At 39.7% G+C, this 17,261-nt stretch overlaps 2 protein-coding genes across 7 annotated transcripts; one reads left to right on the top strand and one right to left on the bottom strand.

Annotated features, from left to right (window-relative positions):
* Window positions 1-405: 405 nt before the first annotated feature.
* LOC143519017 (uncharacterized) lies at window positions 406-4,584 on the bottom strand. 2 transcript variants are annotated; one of them, XM_077012015.1, is made up of 3 exons: window positions 4,203-4,584; window positions 3,770-3,982; window positions 406-3,643 (listed from the first exon to the last, which is right to left on the bottom strand). In XM_077012015.1, the coding sequence occupies exons 2-3, from the start codon at window positions 3,969-3,971 to the stop codon at window positions 2,130-2,132; spliced, it is 1,716 nt and encodes a 571-aa protein (XP_076868130.1). In that variant the 5' UTR covers window positions 3,972-3,982; window positions 4,203-4,584; the 3' UTR covers window positions 406-2,129. The 2 variants fall into 2 exon arrangements, with proteins under 2 accessions (XP_076868130.1, XP_076868129.1); XM_077012014.1 differs by having other exon boundaries at window positions 3,770-4,582.
* Window positions 4,585-5,129: 545 nt separating this feature from the next.
* LOC143519016 (uncharacterized) lies at window positions 5,130-14,199 on the top strand. 5 transcript variants are annotated; one of them, XM_077012009.1, is made up of 17 exons: window positions 5,171-5,207; window positions 5,316-5,382; window positions 6,170-6,235; window positions 6,566-6,719; window positions 7,354-8,013; window positions 8,402-8,477; window positions 8,915-10,268; window positions 10,369-10,449; window positions 10,539-10,710; window positions 10,885-10,974; window positions 11,175-11,218; window positions 11,298-11,470; window positions 12,270-12,340; window positions 12,432-12,577; window positions 12,720-12,864; window positions 12,972-13,118; window positions 13,337-14,199. In XM_077012009.1, exons 3-17 carry the CDS (start codon window positions 6,231-6,233, stop codon window positions 13,628-13,630), a joined length of 3,612 nt encoding a protein of 1,203 aa, XP_076868124.1. In that variant the 5' UTR covers window positions 5,171-5,207; window positions 5,316-5,382; window positions 6,170-6,230; the 3' UTR covers window positions 13,631-14,199. The 5 variants fall into 5 exon arrangements, with proteins under 5 accessions (XP_076868126.1, XP_076868128.1, XP_076868124.1 ...); XM_077012011.1 differs by having other exon boundaries at window positions 5,130-5,382; window positions 7,354-7,992; XM_077012010.1 differs by lacking the exons at window positions 5,171-5,207; window positions 5,316-5,382 and adding an exon at window positions 5,455-5,525.
* The last annotated feature ends 3,062 nt before the right edge of the window (window positions 14,200-17,261 follow it).

Genomic DNA, 17,261 nt, shown 5'->3' with positions numbered 1-17,261 from the left:
TGTGTTATTAAAAGCACTATATAAACAAATTTGACGACTTGAAATATAGTAATTTTCTGGCATCATTTTTATTCAATAATATTTTGTTAAGCGACAGTACCTTCGCTTTACGGCCCTAGTAGAAGTCTTGCAGCCCAGCCTGGATATAATGTATACCATATTACATTGTTGTGTCCATTTTTTTTGTGTGTGTCAAATTTGACCCACTTTTTTAATTACAAAGAAAGTATTCACTTGGGTATGCTTTTACTAGAAAGATTTTTTCATTAAAACATTACTGCTAACACAGGTCACAATTACATATATAACATTATTAAATAAATTTAACTACTGATTAGGCTGCTGATTAACATTACAGGGAATCATTAAAGCACAGAACAGAGTAATAAATACAAAACCCTTCAATTATGACATCTGCAATACATTTAATTTACAGTATACATAAAAAGCATTACTAAATGTGGGCACTTACATAATTTATTTGAGTTTTTATTATCCAACATTTCAGAATTATTGTAACAGATACAGTATTCTACACATCTTCAAGTGACTGCATATTTTGTCACAAAATTCTATAGCCTCCAATAACAATCTTTCAGATAGTTTCGCATTCCTCTGCAGCTGTGTGCCCTTGAAATTGTTACTGCAATCTTCTGTCCAATTTAATTCCAATGTAATATTAACTTTCAAACTTCAAAAATGTATAAGCTGCTTCTTTTAACTAGACAAACACAAATAGGAATGGATAGATTATATACAGGCAATATGTGACTTAAAAATACAAACGCTTAATGACCGATCTTGCCAATCAAACATCCATGGCCTTTGGCCTTTCCAGAATTGTCATTACATTAAGACTATCAAAATGCAGTAAAAGACAGATAACACAATGTCCATTTAAGGTGTCAATTTAAAATAGATTAACAACAGATTAATACATTAAATATCATTAATCATTAGCAATATGTAGTAGACCATACACTAAAAAGCAATGGAAAACCAAAATCTCCTGCAATTATGCTTGAATCTGGTCCTGCAAAATCCAGGTTCTGTGCACAGGCATAAAATGAGTATTCCACTCCATGCTAAATTCAGACTTCACTATACATTGGATACTTGATTTCGCTTTATTCTTAATGAAGGATTTCAAGTAATTCCAGTATGTTTGGCATCTATTTCTCAGCTAGGGTCAAGGCTAAATCTAAAAGCACCAAACAGAAGCCCCTGCAAAATTACATCATTGTTCAACACTGCAAACAACCTGTTTATCACTCTCCAGGGATATTCAGTGTCCCATTCAGGGTGTCAATCTCTCATGATACTGACACAATTCCTGCTGGTTGAGCCTCTTAACAAATATCAAATGACATGTTGTACACTGAATTATTATACTCAAATGACATTTCAAAAGATAGAAATTATACTTGCTACCATGTAATTATGATTCCAATTAGAACTCGGCTATAATTTTCTTCAGCTGCCGTAACCTCAAACTATTACAGCTTCAAAGGTTTTCAAACACAGGACATAGATTAACAAAATGCCTTGTCCAAAATACCAACTCACTTAAGAAAAAAATAAAATATGGTAGGGACCTGCAAGATTGCGTTATCTTCCACAGCCCACTGTTTGTCTGCATAATGTCTAAAGTGGAATTTTATAGGGGACTTAACAGGTTTGTATTTTTAAGAAAGCAAAGACATTCTGATTCATCGGTTCTACTGGCCTTTAACTGCATTCACTCTTGATCATATAAAAAATATTTTCACTGCCCTTATAATATCAGATAAAGAATTAATGTTGCAATCTGGTATTTCTTAATGTGAAAAAATAATCTGAAAAAATAGCCAGTCACCTCCTCAGAAGTAATAATGAAGTAATGCTCAGCTGACATAGTGATACTTTGTGATTTGGAACAAAGTGCGTCCCAAATACAGCAAAACAGTCTGAATAAATAATTTTTTTACTTTTGAATGTCAGCCTAATAAATTTTTGTGTGTCTCTCTTTAGGACTGAATACTAAATATTGAATTAGGGACTTTTAGTGGGATGATCGTCTTCAAATGCTGTAAAAATTATGTAAAATTATGTTTTGTATCTAGTAGGTTCATCACTTGACATCTCCATTATTAAGTTCTCATATCTGAGTTTTTCATATTCTCTGAATTGTGAAGTTTTTGGTGTTTCCGGAGTGATGACTCATTCGTGTAGCTCTTCCCACATTCAGTGCACACATGAGATTCATCTTTGGAGTGGAGCTGCTCATGTCTCTTGAGGTGTCCGAGTCTGCTGAAGCTCTTGTCACAGTGTGGGCAGCTGTAGAGCTTCTCCCCAGTGTGGGTCAGCTGGTGAAGCTTGAGGCTACTGGCTACTGTGAAGCTCCGCCCACACTCACCACAGCTGTATGGCTTCTCACCTGTATGCATGCGCTTGTGGATGGTCAGGTGGCCAGCCTGGCTGAAGGTCTTTGCACACAGGTCGCAGCGGTACGGCCTCTCACCAGTGTGGATGCGGTAGTGAGTTTTGAGGTCTCCCATGCCATTAAACCTCTTTCCACACTGACTGCAACAATATGGTTTCTCGCCTGTATGAATTCTGACATGAATCCTTAGGTTGCCAGCGTTGGTGAAGGTCTTGGCGCACACACTGCAAGTGTACGGTCGCTCGCCCGTGTGAGTCCGCAAGTGCACTTTCAACTGGTTGTGCTCATTGAAACGTTTGCCACAGTGTGGACAGCAGTATGGTTTTTCTCCAGTGTGGATTCGTTTGTGGATCCGGAGCTGACCCTGATGGCCGTAACTTTTTCCACATAGGTTGCAGGTAAATGGCCGCTCTCCTGTGTGGGTACGTTTGTGGTTCTTCAGCAGGTCGGCTCTGCTAAAGCTCTTGCCACAGAAGCTGCAGTTGTGTGCCCGCTCAGAGCTGTGAGTCCTGGCGTGGATGTTGAGCGAGGCCATGCGACTGAAGCTCTTGTTGCAGAGAGCACAATGGAAGTTTTTGCTTTGCTTCGGCTCTCTGGAGTGTGTGGATTCTGTCCACAGGAGCATTTCAGCAAGTCCATCCTCTGACTCTGCAGACACTCTAGAGCAGCCCCCTACCAGTTCAGCATTAGCAGCTGAAGCTTTCGTATCTGCCTCAGGTATACTTTGAGCTGAACTCTGTGCTTCAAGGTTCTCAACATCACTGTCATCTTCACATGTAGCACTAGTCAAGTGCTTGTCAGACACAATGGTTACCCTAACCTCACCATCACTGTCTCTTGAGTGATCCAAGGGAGAGCCAAGCTGACTGTAACATTCAGCATCTACGGAGTTATCTTCAGTGTCTTCTACTTTAATATGCTTAGTTATAAAGTTGATAGACGACTGATGCTTTGAGAGGTTGATGGCCAACTCATCTTCAAAGTCAGGGTCAGTCTTTACAAAAGATAAGGTGGTACTCAACAGGTCTTTGTCTAAATGAGATGTTCCACTTTCTGGTTGGGACATTAGTAATCTGGGCTTTATGTCTCTAGCTGTACATGTCTGATCTTCACTCTGCCCCCTGGGGCCTCTTTGACCCTCCTGTGTGGATCTGATTGTTGAATTATGGATGGAAGTCTGACTTGATAAGTCCAGGTCGGCAACAGCAAGATCCTCATTCTCTGCAATGCAAAAATATTTGTATTAATTTTATCCTTACAAAATCTAAACCTGGGGTAGGCCTATATGCCCTCCTAATGAGGGATGGAAATGCTAACTGAAAAATTACCTCACTCAAATTCACATACCTGTCTTTAAATGTGGTTTTAAGGCCTCTTGTGCATACAGTTTTTTCCTGAGGACCTCGTTCTCAGACGCAATTCGACGAATTTCCCCTTGATATTCAGACAAGGTCTGATCTACAGAGTCCAAGATGTTACCCACAGTTGCCTTAAAAATTTCATTTAAAGATGACTCCAGAAAAGATTTCAGATTTTTGGAGTTCGCCATTATTCTGACTTCTGCATGAGTAGGGGAAAAACAAACTAATAAAACCAAAAAAGCAAGCAAAAAAAAAAAAAAAACAGCGACTTCAAAGATTACTCTTAACGCCAAGTCGAGACAGAGGGTTAGCTAGCTAGCGAGCTGTCCTACGTTAACCTATGTGGAACAGAGGCAGGAAGTACAGTTCTCGCGGACAGCTAACGCCACAAAAAACTATTTTTATTTTACTTGACCTACCGTTAAACGGTTCAATTGATTTGGTGCGAATGGGTGAATGGCTCTGCGTTATAACTTTGTTTATATAAGTCTGTGAATTTGGCGAATATTGTCAAGTCGCTAGAAGCGTCCCGAAGCTTCACTTGTTCTACGGATGTCGTATGGGAAAGTTGGTTTATCTCACACCGCGAGGTTGCTCCTTAAGGTTTGGAGAGCTACTGCAACCAAATAATGTTTGCCAATAGCTCCCCTTGGAGTGTTTTTGTAATCTTTGGGTTACGTTAAACCTGTGTAAGGTATATAAAATAACAAAGGCTTAGGCCTACATTTTAAAACACGGATTCATTATAGAATTATGTCATTAATGTTCCTCTTTCAGAATGTTGTTACAGTAGTACCTATACAAAAATCAGCCTATGTATAAACATGAGAAATGTAATTGTATGACGTTTTGTCTGTGTTTTGTTGAAATTCTAATTTAAATTTAAACACATTCTGTGACAAATGTGTAGTGGATTAAACTTTAGGCCTATCCTTGATGTCGCAGTTCAGACAGTTAAATTCTTCACTCTGATATTTGTACCCCACTCTTATACAAACAGAACCAGCTAGTTTTCTGATATTTGTCTACAGCTTTCGGTCTGGGCTAAGTCAAACAAGACTATTCATGATGTATTTATGATGTCTTATAATTTACTAGTTGATACTGGCAGAAAGCATCCTAAATGTTGAGTGAGACAGTAATCATACGGAAGCCCTAGCAATGCGTCCCCCTCAAAGATTAAGCTAAATGTTTGCTTCTCAAAATATTTTTCTAATACGTTATTGGAGCTCGTCTTACACTACTGGCGCAGTTTTCAGGAATACTGAGTGGGCGGGAGCTCATGCTCCATGATCTCAGGTATCTTTCCGCCTTTGTATGTCACGCCTGCCAGGTGTCTTTTCTCGTTCACGTTCTCTTCCCACAATTATCCACAGCGAAGTATCAGAACGATCTTCGGAACAGATAAATCCGTATATAATTCCGTATGTATCAGAATTATAATCATGAATGGAAAGCATAGTCTTTGAATAAACTTTAAATACCCAGTTCGAATGAGGTTTGCGACTTCTGAAAGGAACCTCTGGTTTCAGCATAAGGAATTGGTTTACATTTCTCGGTAGCTTCCATGACTGAGGATTCCACAAAGAAACATCAAAGGTATATAATGTCTTCAGCATCCAGTGTATTCAGCACTAGTGTTTTACAGTGTCTACTTGCAAGACTGGTATCTCCGGATCTGTTAGTCTGGCTTTAGTTATTCGAGTTTGCAGACACTTATACGTGTTATGTTGTTGCCTGAGGTAAGTAAAACTATTTAGCTTTCAACCTCAACTGGCCTTGGTTTTTTGCAGCGTATGAAGACATCATCTCATGATGCAGTCTAATTTAGCTCTCTTTTGAAGATAAGTTCAAGATAAGTTCAATTTTAGTAACATGTTTTTTGAGTGTGTGCTAAACTTAAATTCTGACAGATTGTCACAGTCTAATACAGTCTGCATTGTTTGTCTGTGTTTACACACCAGTAAAAAATAACATGGGTAGACATGTTGCACAATGACATATTTGTTGCATGCTGTTGCTCTGCCTCCAGCTTTCAGTTCCCTATAACTTTTCGTTCAATCACCAGTCTACTATTAATACCATGAAGTAGACATTAAAAGAGAGAGATAGAAAACCATTTATCCTTATGAGTCTTAAGTCCACATACCAAATTTAGGACTTAATTTTTACTTATTAAGTCCTCTGATGTATGGTCTTACACCGCTGACACTGCTTCAGTGCCTGTTGTAAGATCAGCCAATGACTTAAACACAACACAAATATAAAAAAAGCATTGTGGTACGTCAAGAAAAGTGTATTGACATCAATCTTATGTCCATTGTTGACAGCTACTGGTTGAAGTATTGAATAATCATTCTAACCGTTAAGTGCTTGTACCCTACAGGAAGAGGTGAGATGAGTACCAGCAGGAAGTGAAGGAGAGAATGGACCCGGATGTGGGTTAAATGATGTGAGTAGAGCACTATTTGGGGCGGGTGAGATATTAGCTTCAGACTGTGGTCTAATGTGGGTGTCACATATCCTAGAGAGTCCTTAATGATTAACTCCCTTAATTCTAAATGCCAAATTATAAACTCACGACAAATATTGCTAAAGTACACACCCACAATCCATCTTAACATACCTCTCTCTCATTATTTATATAATTCTCTCTCTCTCTTTCTCTCGCTTGCACACACACACACACACACACACACACACACACACACACACACACACACACACACACACACACACACACACACACACACACACACACACACACACACACTTTCTGTAGTGGTGTATTTGTGGCCAGGAAGTGTAACTGTTCCTCAGTGGTGACGCGTGTGCAGAAAGTCATTGCAAAGCACATCCGTTGTGCACCCCTTGAAGTAAAGTTGAAGAAGGGTGTTTGGTTGTGGTATTTGATTGAAAGACACATCTATAAGAAGGTGAGTCCAAACCGAGTTTTCATTCACTTCTTTTTTGTTAAGGACATTCTCATATGACAGAAGGAGTAATTAATTATAGTTTGTAACCAATAGCTGTGTTGACTGGTGCTAGTCATTAAGCATAATGTGTTCAGAAGATGTTTTAATGAATATATCACTGTTCTTCCTCTGACTTCAATTTCAAAATACAGTGTCAATCATTTTTCTCATTGACTGAATATGAGTTAAAAAAATCACATTGGCTTTTAACGTTTGTGGTTTTAAACATATTCTTATGCGAAGAGCCAGAGGTTGTAACGTTTGTAGTTGCTGAAGCTCTCTAAACTAATTGTTAGCATGTAGTGCACCTGCTAACTGCCTGGCGTGTTTTTCTGCATTCTTGTTTTGCATATTGTTCTGTGTTGCAGTATTTTTAATTACGTGCAGACCGTAGCCAACATTGGCTTAGTATTGTTGGTCATTCTGAATGGACTTTATGGTGAGGTATCACAGAAGTGGCATGCATTGTACATTTTGGGGAAATGGATCACTATATTGTGTTAATTAATATTAAATCAGATCCAGTATGTATGTTTGTAAGTACCATACATATTGTCTATAGAAAACCATAACCTCAGGTCTGTTTTTAGCGTAGGAGTTACCAGAAATAGCCAAGATAGCATTTGTGTGGAGATGGAGGCCCTGCGTACAGTCAACCTGCAGAATCAGTAGTGTCCTTTACACCTCGCTGCTCTGTCACCTGGAGCCTGAGCATCTGAGCTTCCCCATCATGGAAAGGAATGTCATTCTTCCTGTCAACTCGCAATATCCGGAAACTGATGGGTTTGAGGCAGAAGAACCCCAGCCATATTTGGAGGCCAAGCTGTACATCGAAAGGATGGAGCAGGAGGAGAAAGGATGCCAAAAAGAAATGTGTAAAGAAGGACCCCATGACCCACTGCCCACAGAAGGCCTGGAACCTTTAGAACATGGGGTATCTTTGACAGTGTACCCCATTAGGGTACCCAGCATAAATTTCACTTGTGCTACCGTGCCATGGGACGTGCCACATGCTCCTGCAGAACCCTTACCCTCAGGCTCTGTGGATGAGATTAACTGTAGAGATGGAGCTTGCTTGGATTGGAGTGGAGTTGATCCATTGCTCTCTGACACACCTTCTGTGAGCCAGGAGGATATTATTGACTTGATCCCAGAGAAGCAATTAAGACAGACAGATACTGTATTGCAGCAAGAGTCAACTGTAACTGCAAGAAACAAAGAAAACTCCTTTCGGGTATGTCAGCCAAACAGGAAGGTCTGTGTGGTTTGGTTTCTAAACAGTCCTCTTAATATGTCTAAAAGATTAATATATTTCTGTTTTACTCCCAAAATAAATTAGAAACAAATAATGTGAGGATACTTTGGTAATTTTGTACTTTCTCTTGTATAAGGCTTATTAAATGTTTCAGCTTGGATATAAATAACTTGGATAGCAAAAAAAAAAAAAAAATAGCCATGAAGCTGATAAGATTAAGATGTCATTTTTGTAAGTTGAAATGACATAGATTATGTTAACCAGTATAAAATAGACAATTTATAGAGTGCTAGCAGTCACAGTCAAATAGAGATCTTAACTCAGACATCAGAGGCTTCTGTAACTTCGGTTTTTCGATATGAGTTTAGAGGTGTTATTCTGCACACAGATGCATCATACCCAGGACATGAATGAAAATGTATGCGTGACACCATCAGATGAGAAGGACCAAGCACCATTTCAAGGTAAAAGTTATATTGTAAATGAAACCTGAATTCCTTTCTTCCAGTTATTGTTATCATTAATCATTTCTTGGACATTATACTTTAGGTGATGAATGTGACAGCAGTCATGAACTGGCAATATATATATAAATGCTCTCTGTTCATAGGATGATCTGACGTCATGCTGACTTGGTGACTTTTTAGTGTAACTTCCTGTTTTACTTGTATATATCAAGCAACCTTGATGCACCCACTTTAATTTTCCAACGGCCTACTTTCCTTTCAGATTAGCTAGTTCATAATGTTTATGTACCAGTTAAGTATTTAATGAGGCTCTACTGTACAATTTACTCTTATGATTCATTTTATAATGACACCTCAGAGAACACGGACATATCGTATTTCTTAAAAAAATCAATCTGAAAGCATGTTCCTTTATTCTTCTCTGTTATTCTTAGACACTCCACAGACATCAGCAGCCAGTGCTGATAACAGATCTGGGACATTTTTGGAGGATTTTGATCAAAGAGAAAATGGTGTCAGCATAGAGGATTCAGAGATACAGTTTTGTATTTTTGAGAGTTCAGATGCTCTGGTAGGGAAAAACAAAGAAACAAGGGACACGACAGTGGAAGCTTTTGCTGAGCCAGATGAAGTGCTGGGAGATGCAGCAGAACAGGACGCATGCGTAGAGCACTGCTCGGAGGACGGCAGTGACGGTGGTGGTAGCCCTGAAAATGGTCTGTGTCATTTTGAAGAAGACATACATTGGCAGCAAACAAAGGAGCCTAACCTAATGGAAGGGTGCGATCTAACGCATCCATCCAGCATTGCAGACTCACCGGATACGGCAGAGCAGCTACCTGACTTTGCCTGTGGTACTAGGCAACCAGTAGAGGTGGTAGATTATGAAAAGTTTAAACTTTTGCTCAATCCAGACATATCACAATCAGAACAGTTAGAGACAACATTAAATTCTGAAAAGTTACAGCAGGTCAAATTTGATGCAACACTGGATATGACCAGTGATGAGATGGTACAGCAGGAGCAATTACAACATGCAGAAACTTTGCAAGAATCCATGAAGGAAGACAGGCAAGAGGAACAAGCATGTAGTGGGGCTGTAGAAAGTTCAGTTGAAGTGGAACTTCCTGAACACACACAACAAAATGAATGGCTAGTGAGGACCGAATCCTCAGAGCAGTTAGCATGGGACAGATGTTCAGATGAGGTAGGACACTGTGAACGGTCAAAATGTCAAGAAATTTCATGTGATGTGAAGCTTATTGGTGACTTCAGACAGTCAGAAGGCTCTGAGATAGAACCCACAGAACAGTCAAATGAATCAAAAATGTTGAGCGAGATAGAATCTTCTGAGCTGTCAAAACAATTAGATTTTTCTGTTGAGGTCGCACCCTTGGAACATTCGAATGAATCCAATGTTTTCGACGAGAAAGAAACTTCTAAAGTTTCAACACAAAATCAATGCTCTGGTGAGACAGAGCCCTCACATAGCACAGATGCAGACAACACAGAGCAAACACAAAACAATCAACAACCCCAGCTGCAGCACAATGAACAGAATGAAGAGGAACAGCAAAGTAAAGACCAGTCAGGACAGACAGAACAATCACTGTCGCAAGAACAAAAGAGACTGACTCCACTGATGGATGAGTCTGTAAAACCTGTAGTTCCATATGAGAACTGCAGCACAGAGGTTAGAAGCAGGGAGCTGGCTCGCAGACTTGCTGAGAGACTCTACAGGCTTCAGGATGTTCAGCGTACAGATGTGGTCCAACATCTGGACAAAGAGTGAGTCAAGTCATTGTTGAGCATGCTTTAGTAGAGACCTTGGACTTTTCACTTGCTTCAGTCATATATATTTTTCTTTGGATTTGTTAAATTTTTTTAGCAATGACTTCAGTCGTGCTGTTGGTGAGGAGTACCTTAAGTTCTTCGACTTCACAGGCCAAAACTTGGACGAAGCTCTTCGGTAAGATTCTCAGAATTCAGGCATTGAGTACTAAGTTTTATTCACTCGGCCTCATGTTCTCACTTCTGTGAGTCCTATTCCTGCTTTAGGTCCTTTCTAATGGAGGTGGTTCTGATTGGCGAGACTCAGGAGAGGGAGCGGGTCCTGGAACGTTTCTCAAGCCGCTACCAGCAGTGCAACCCTGACACATTCTCTTCAGCCGGGGCAGTGCTCACACTCACCTGTGCTGTGATGCTGCTTAACACAGACCTGCATGGACAGGTAAGTCTGACTTCGTAGCTGTAATGGATAATTTGAACAACACGCTAATTACAAGTTATCTGTATGAAGAATACTGGGACTTAACTTTGCAAGCTTACGATAAGTTATACATATACAGTCCTCCTTCTGGTTATTGTTGGTCATGTGTAAGTTACATTTCTGCATTTTCATCAGAATGTTGGCAAAGCCATGTCTGTCACTGACTTTGTGTCTAACCTGAATGGGATGAATGAAGGACAAAATTTCAGTAAAGACTTGTTAAAGGTGAGAGGAATGGTTCATACTGTTTTACACTTAAAGTGTAGTTAAAGGGTATTTTATATGAAGTTCAGGAATAATATCAGAAATTATGCATACATATGAAAATCATAATAGACCAAGGCTTGTTTTAAGGTGGTTTCCTTTAAAGTCTTTTAAAAGCTGATATTGAAATTACTAATCCTTTCTTCTTAAATGTTTTTCAGTCACTTTACAACTCAATCAAGAATCACCAGCTTGAGTGGGCAGTGTGAGTTGACCTTGATTTGCTTAATTCAAACAAACTTCTTGTGCTGCCTCCTCTTATGTCGTCTTGTCTTTCTTCTTAGTGAGGAGAAGTATTTGGTCAAATCAATGAGCTTGGACCCGGAGTCTGATCAGGATGTGTCTCTTCGCTCAAAGAGCAACCCCTTCCAGGACATTGCTCATGACAAGAAGGCTACTGTGTTCCAGAAAGGCTTCCTGAAGCGGAAAGCACATGCAGACATAGATGGCAAGCGCAGTAAGTGACCAAGAACACCCGTGTATTTGCTTTAAAACAATCAATCCACAAATTACTATAACATATTTCTGTAATGCATTAGGATTCTGTAGCAGAACCCACCTCAGGAATTATAGTTAAAGACGTGAACCCAAGTGCCGGCTCACACTAACTAAATATAATCAGAAGAACACAGAGGGAAACAGTGAAAAGATACACATACGGAACATATGCAGAAAAACTCAACACGTGCACCAAACTCAGCTGTAGAAACGTACAGGAGAAAAATACTATATGCAAACACAAAGGACGCAGAAATCTCAACACAGAAAAAAACCAATAAACAACCAAATATGCCAGGGGAAGTGACTGGCTAGCTGGCAAATGCCACAAAGAACAAAAAACCCTTTCCAAAACAAAAGCAGAACTGGATAGAGAATAAATAGCGGGCAAATACTTGAGGGAGGCCAGAAAGCGGCACAGGACTATAGTACTCTAATAAGCAAATGCTCAGAGCGAGAGAGAGAAGGTGACGAGACTCCGAGGGCACAACTTGAGAGAGAACTGGCTGGTAACTGAGCAGCATAGAGGCCAAACGATTCAGCAGTGAGTTGCCATAGCTATCCTCGTAGCAAGGATGACAGCTATGGCTCATCACTGCTGATTACGGGAGCTCTGCCTGGAACTGGCTCGCAAGCTCCTCCCTGTGGTGGCAGGAGGAGCCGCACTGGAGCCAGCCCTGACACTTTCCTCTACTTTGGTAATTAAGTTGGTTTAAATGATGATTTAAAAAACATTTTTAATTTTTTTTCTGTGGCAGCTCCTTGGGGAAAGAGAAGTTGGAAGACTTTTTATGCAGTACTTAAAGGAATGGTCCTCTACTTACAGAAGGTATGTACATATTTTATAGAACAGTATATTGTGGCCCAGAAAAGTGACATGGGAGTGATGGTGGATCCTCTCTCTCCCTTTCATATTTCAGGATGAATATCGGAAGGACTGGCAGAGCTCCGAAGAGGTGCTCAGCATTCATCACACCCTGGCGGAAAGAGCGCAGAACTACACCAAGAGACCTCATGTATTCCGCCTGCAAACTGCTGACTGGAGAGTCTTCCTCTTTGAGGCAGCGTGAGTGTCTGAGCTCACTGAGCATCTTCAACAGCACCCAAGAACATGAACAGAACATATCCAACAGCACACCAGAACATGTATCATGTGCACTGATCTCCACTGTGTTTATTAGGTTTATCATTCCTACTGCCTTCCTTAGGTCAACAGAGCAGATGAACTCGTGGATTGGCCGAATAAACCTGGTGTCTGCTTTATACTCATCTCCTCCATTTCCTGCTGCTGTGGGCTCTCGGAGGAAGTTTTGCAGGCCCATCCTACCTGCAACTCAGTCTGCACTCACTCTGGTTAGCCACCATCTTCAAAACATTAAATTTTTTACTCCAGTGAAGACATGTTAATAGTGTCACTGAGTTAGTTTATGTGTAATGCCTTTTGTCCTTTGTGTGAATAGGAGAAGCAGCTGCAGTCTCACGCTGCCTCGCTGCAGTCCTTTCAAGAGGATCTGAGCACTCTACAGCAGGGGGCGCCAGAAGGCCGTAAGGCCAAAGCCAGAGAACAGGAGGAGCACAGACAGAAAGAGGAGTACCTACAACATGAGGTGTGGATTTATGTGGAACCATGTTTTTCAGTACATATGATAACTATGACATGCTTCTTTTATTTTTGTTCTAGTGCTTACACATCATTTAAGCATATTTTATAGGTAACATCTATCTAAATGTATGCAAATGTATTTGTATAATACCTTCTCGTATGGTTGTGTATTTGAATGTGGGTGAGAACACTTTTAGACCTGTTCCGCTTTTCTCTTCACAGAAATGTCGTTATGAGGTGTATGTTCAACTACTGGAGGTCTGGCAGAGGCTAAGTTTGTCTTCTCAAATGGCTGATGAGACAGGCCTAACTTTGTTTGACCAGGAACTTTGGAAAGGAATGGCCAAGGAAGACAAGGATGATGATGAGATCGATGGAGGGATTAAGAGATCTTACTCCAGTCCATCTCTTGAGCTGGAGATGGCTCCTCCGCCGATTGTGAAAGTCAGACGTAATATCTCAGAGAGACGGACATATCGTAAGATTGTTATTCCCCGACGTAACAAGGAACTATGAGACAAAATGAACCAAGACTATTTCCCAGTTCAAGTACAGAAGCGCTTCAAAAGGCCAATTATTATTCCAGCAGTGCTCACAGAATTATACCACAAGTGTCTGTAAGACCTTCTCAGGCTGTTTTAGTACATTTCTGTTTACCTCATTTATCAGTTATCTGCTTATTTTCTTTCTCAGTCCCTTGTGTGCTACCCACTTAAACTGTCCACAAGTTGGCGGTATTGCACAGGTAATAGTAAGTAACAATTTCCTTCATCTGAGATGCGCTGTAGAGACAATAGTAAGTAACAATTTCCTTCATCTGAGATGCGCTGTAGAGACGCATCTCTTTAGATTAGTCAGCCCAGGCTGAAGTCTTTTCTTTCGTATACAAGTTCTAGACAGTTAATAAAAGATTGAAATGAACAGTGAAAAGGGAAATGATAGAAGCTGTACAGGCATTTATAGTGCCGTTTGCTGTTTGTGTATTGTATCTTAATATTTTGAGCTCATTTAATGTCTCATTTTGCACATTTTCCAAAAGATGTCCTTTTTATTTTCATAACAATAAATTAATTTAAAACCTGAAAGATTTGTGGTCATGGTCAAGATACAATTTGTTATTTTATTTTTAATAAAAAAATAATATATATTAATATATTTATTAATATAGTTTATGTTTACTGTAACATTTGTTTTTTTTAAAGTAATTCTGTGTATCTTTATATTGCATTACAAAGCGTAAGTATATTGAATCCTAGGCCAAATACACAAAATCTTTTTGGTAGAGCAAAGAAAAAACAGAAGCACCTTACGGATCATCTTTTGACATCAGAGACATGTTTAATAAATCTCCAAATGTGTAAATAGTATTTGTGCAAGTATTAAGCCAATTTATGTGCAATTGTATAACTTTCAACCACATTTATTTGTTTATCTATTTAATGTTTTTGGCAAAGTCTCTGTTAGCAAAACCAACTTAAGAACTATAAGAAGGCTCCCGCGAGGGTTGATCTGTATCTGTCCACTGACAACCTCTAAAGGAGGAAACAAGTAGTCCTTGGATGGCATTTGTCATCCTCTCTTTTCTTCAAACTGATCGTTTAGTTTTCCTGCAACAGTAGGACCAGGTCAAATGTCAGTTCCTCTTAACAGTAAGTCAGTGTAATATCTGAATGGAACTGCTGTATGTCTACTAAATGGCTTTATATCCTTTCATTGGAATAGCAGCATGCTATTAAGATAAGGTCTGATGCTGAAGATGTCTTGGCTGGTTGAAACATTGATTGATTGTACCTGTAGGCTGGGGCATTGTTCTGTATGTGTTGGAAAGATAAAGATCTCAAGGTTCAGTATCAGATAAGCTAAATGCTGATTGTTGATACATAAACACTTCTTGAGGAAGAGCACCATTCAAAATCAGAAATCTGGTGATTATATATATATATATATATATATATATATATATATATATATATATATATATAAAAGTCAGATGTATATACAGTATGTATATATATATATATATATATATATATATATATATATATATATATCTGACTTTACACGTCACTCTTGACTAAACACCTACACTAATTTAAGAATAAATACAAAGTTAATCATCAACATAGTTGGGCCAGCCACTACACTGTAAACAACTTATTTCGAACAGTTTGAAGTTCAGGAGAACCTGAAAATTAGTTTCCATGTGGCATTTAAACATTACTTTTCAGTGTTTCAAAATAATAACTGACACTCAAAACCCTGCTGCTCATAGCGTCCATGCAGTTTTTCAACACACCAGCTGACTGAGGTCAAGCATTTTGAAGTCAAGTGACTGTAGTGTGAGGTCATGACCAAGACCACATGCAGGGCCTGCGAGGCGTGACTGCCGTCTGACTGCTCTTCTCCACTCGTGGCGGCTGGGAGTGCAAGCCTGGGCCGCTGTGGAGGCTATGAGGACCCTGTTTTTGTTCCTTCTCAGCCTGCTTGGCTAAAGTGCTTTGTGGGGGCCTGTCAGGCCTGGTTGAGTAATTAAAAAGGCGAACAGAGGTTTGCCTTCATTAAGGGCCTTGGACCACACTTAGCCACTGCAAACACTCTTTTCTGGCATTCTTTTGAGCTATCTCCACCGCTGTGGCTCCTGGTTAATCGTTCTGTCTGGAAATTCCCATAGATGCCATCTTTGTTTCGCTGTAGCAATGCCCTGTCTGTCGTTTTTTCATATTGTTGCACCTTTTCGATCTGTACAAAACACTGCCAGAATGCTCTCATGTACTGCATGGCTCTGAGTCTGGTTGGAAGGTACCACACTGCAATCCCTCCCCTTTATCCTGGTCCATTTATGACTCCACGGCTCTCCTGACAGACATTCTCCATCTGGTACTCATGCCTCACACACTCTACTTGTTACTTTTTATCTTTAGCCATCTTTAGCCAAGTAGCCTCTCCTATATACACATCTACCATTTCAGTGATTTTCTACTCCATCAATCCCTTGCTCCAAATGTTGTTGTTTCCAGTTTTCTTTGGGTAGCATTATTCATTTTATGGAAATTGATTGTATGGCTTGAAACCATAGATTTTATGTACTAAATCATTTTCAAGAGTTTTTTTAATTTTCTACCCTGTTGTTTTAGCCACTGCTTCTAACATTTTCCAATTAAAACCCCCTCAGGATTTCAAATGGACTTTCTACAAATGTCTTTGGCATCCATTTGACCTTTAGGGTCTTCCATACCTCTAGGTCTATGGTCTGAAACATGGTGAGAAACTAACATGCCTTGCTCAGTGAATACCTCAGCAATACTTCTTTTAAATTAAAACTGCTCTTTGCTAACCATGTTTCTATTCCACACATCTCCATTCTATTTGGCCATGCACTTACAGGCCTGAGCCACTTATCTGTGATGCCGGCTCTGTACCAACCCTTCACAGAAGCCTTTTGCTTCAGTTTTTTCAGCGACAGTGATGGAGCTGATATAAAGTCCCTGCCTAGCTCAGGGGCATCAAAGCTTCTGACCCAAGCTTGCCCTTGCCACTTGAACACGTTACTTCCACTGACAATACTGCCTGGAGTGGGCTCCAACTCACCCTAACTGCCTCCCAGTCCAACAAGCTCCATCCTGCTCTCCTCCTGGAAGCGATCCGCCGACACTGGCTACAGGTTACAGGCATTAATGTGGATAATGTACATGGTACACTGCATGAGCATGTATGTATAACACAAAGGGTAAAATGTGCATAGTAATGTGGGCTGCATGTTTGCAACAAGGAATGCAGTTCAGTTACTCTAAAATGTAGAGCTTTATCAAAGTTCTAATTTGCTAGCATGGTCAGTATTAGTTAGGAACACATAAAAGGAAATCCAAGATGCATTGGAAAAACAAACTGCTCAGTTATAAAAATGTGACCTGAAAAAAAGCATTAAAAGTGATTAATTGGTTCTTTAACCAAAAATATATAATGTGATCTATGCAAACCTAGAATATTTGGCAAAACCTTGCACACAAAAGGTGTACACAAAACCTTATCTATGGAAGACATAATGTTGTCAGTTAGGTCATCATCAATAACGATATCAGAATGCAGTTGCCTTAGAAAAAAGCTAATGTGGGCTATACTTTAAACAAATGATCTCTATCACCAATTG

The sequence above is a fragment of the Brachyhypopomus gauderio genome, chromosome 7, assembly GCF_052324685.1.
Source record: "Brachyhypopomus gauderio isolate BG-103 chromosome 7, BGAUD_0.2, whole genome shotgun sequence".
Lineage (NCBI taxonomy): Eukaryota > Metazoa > Chordata > Actinopteri > Gymnotiformes > Hypopomidae > Brachyhypopomus > Brachyhypopomus gauderio.
The sequence above is the reverse complement of the archived record's forward strand: the minus strand, read 5'-3'. Positions and strand labels throughout refer to the sequence as shown.

Excerpts from the sequence above, each read along its gene's own strand:
- LOC143519017 (XM_077012015.1), bottom strand. The coding sequence starts at position 3,971 with ATGGCGAACTCCAAAAATCTGAAATCTTTTCTGGAGTCATCTTTAAAT. Across the intron at positions 3,644-3,769 it reads AAAACCACATTTAAAGACAG|AGAATGAGGATCTTGCTGTT; the intron begins GTATGTGAATTT and ends TTTGCATTGCAG.
- LOC143519016 (XM_077012009.1), top strand. Across the intron at positions 8,014-8,401 it reads TATGTCAGCCAAACAGGAAG|ATGCATCATACCCAGGACAT; the intron begins GTCTGTGTGGTT and ends TTCTGCACACAG. Across the intron at positions 10,975-11,174 it reads TCAGTAAAGACTTGTTAAAG|TCACTTTACAACTCAATCAA; the intron begins GTGAGAGGAATG and ends AATGTTTTTCAG.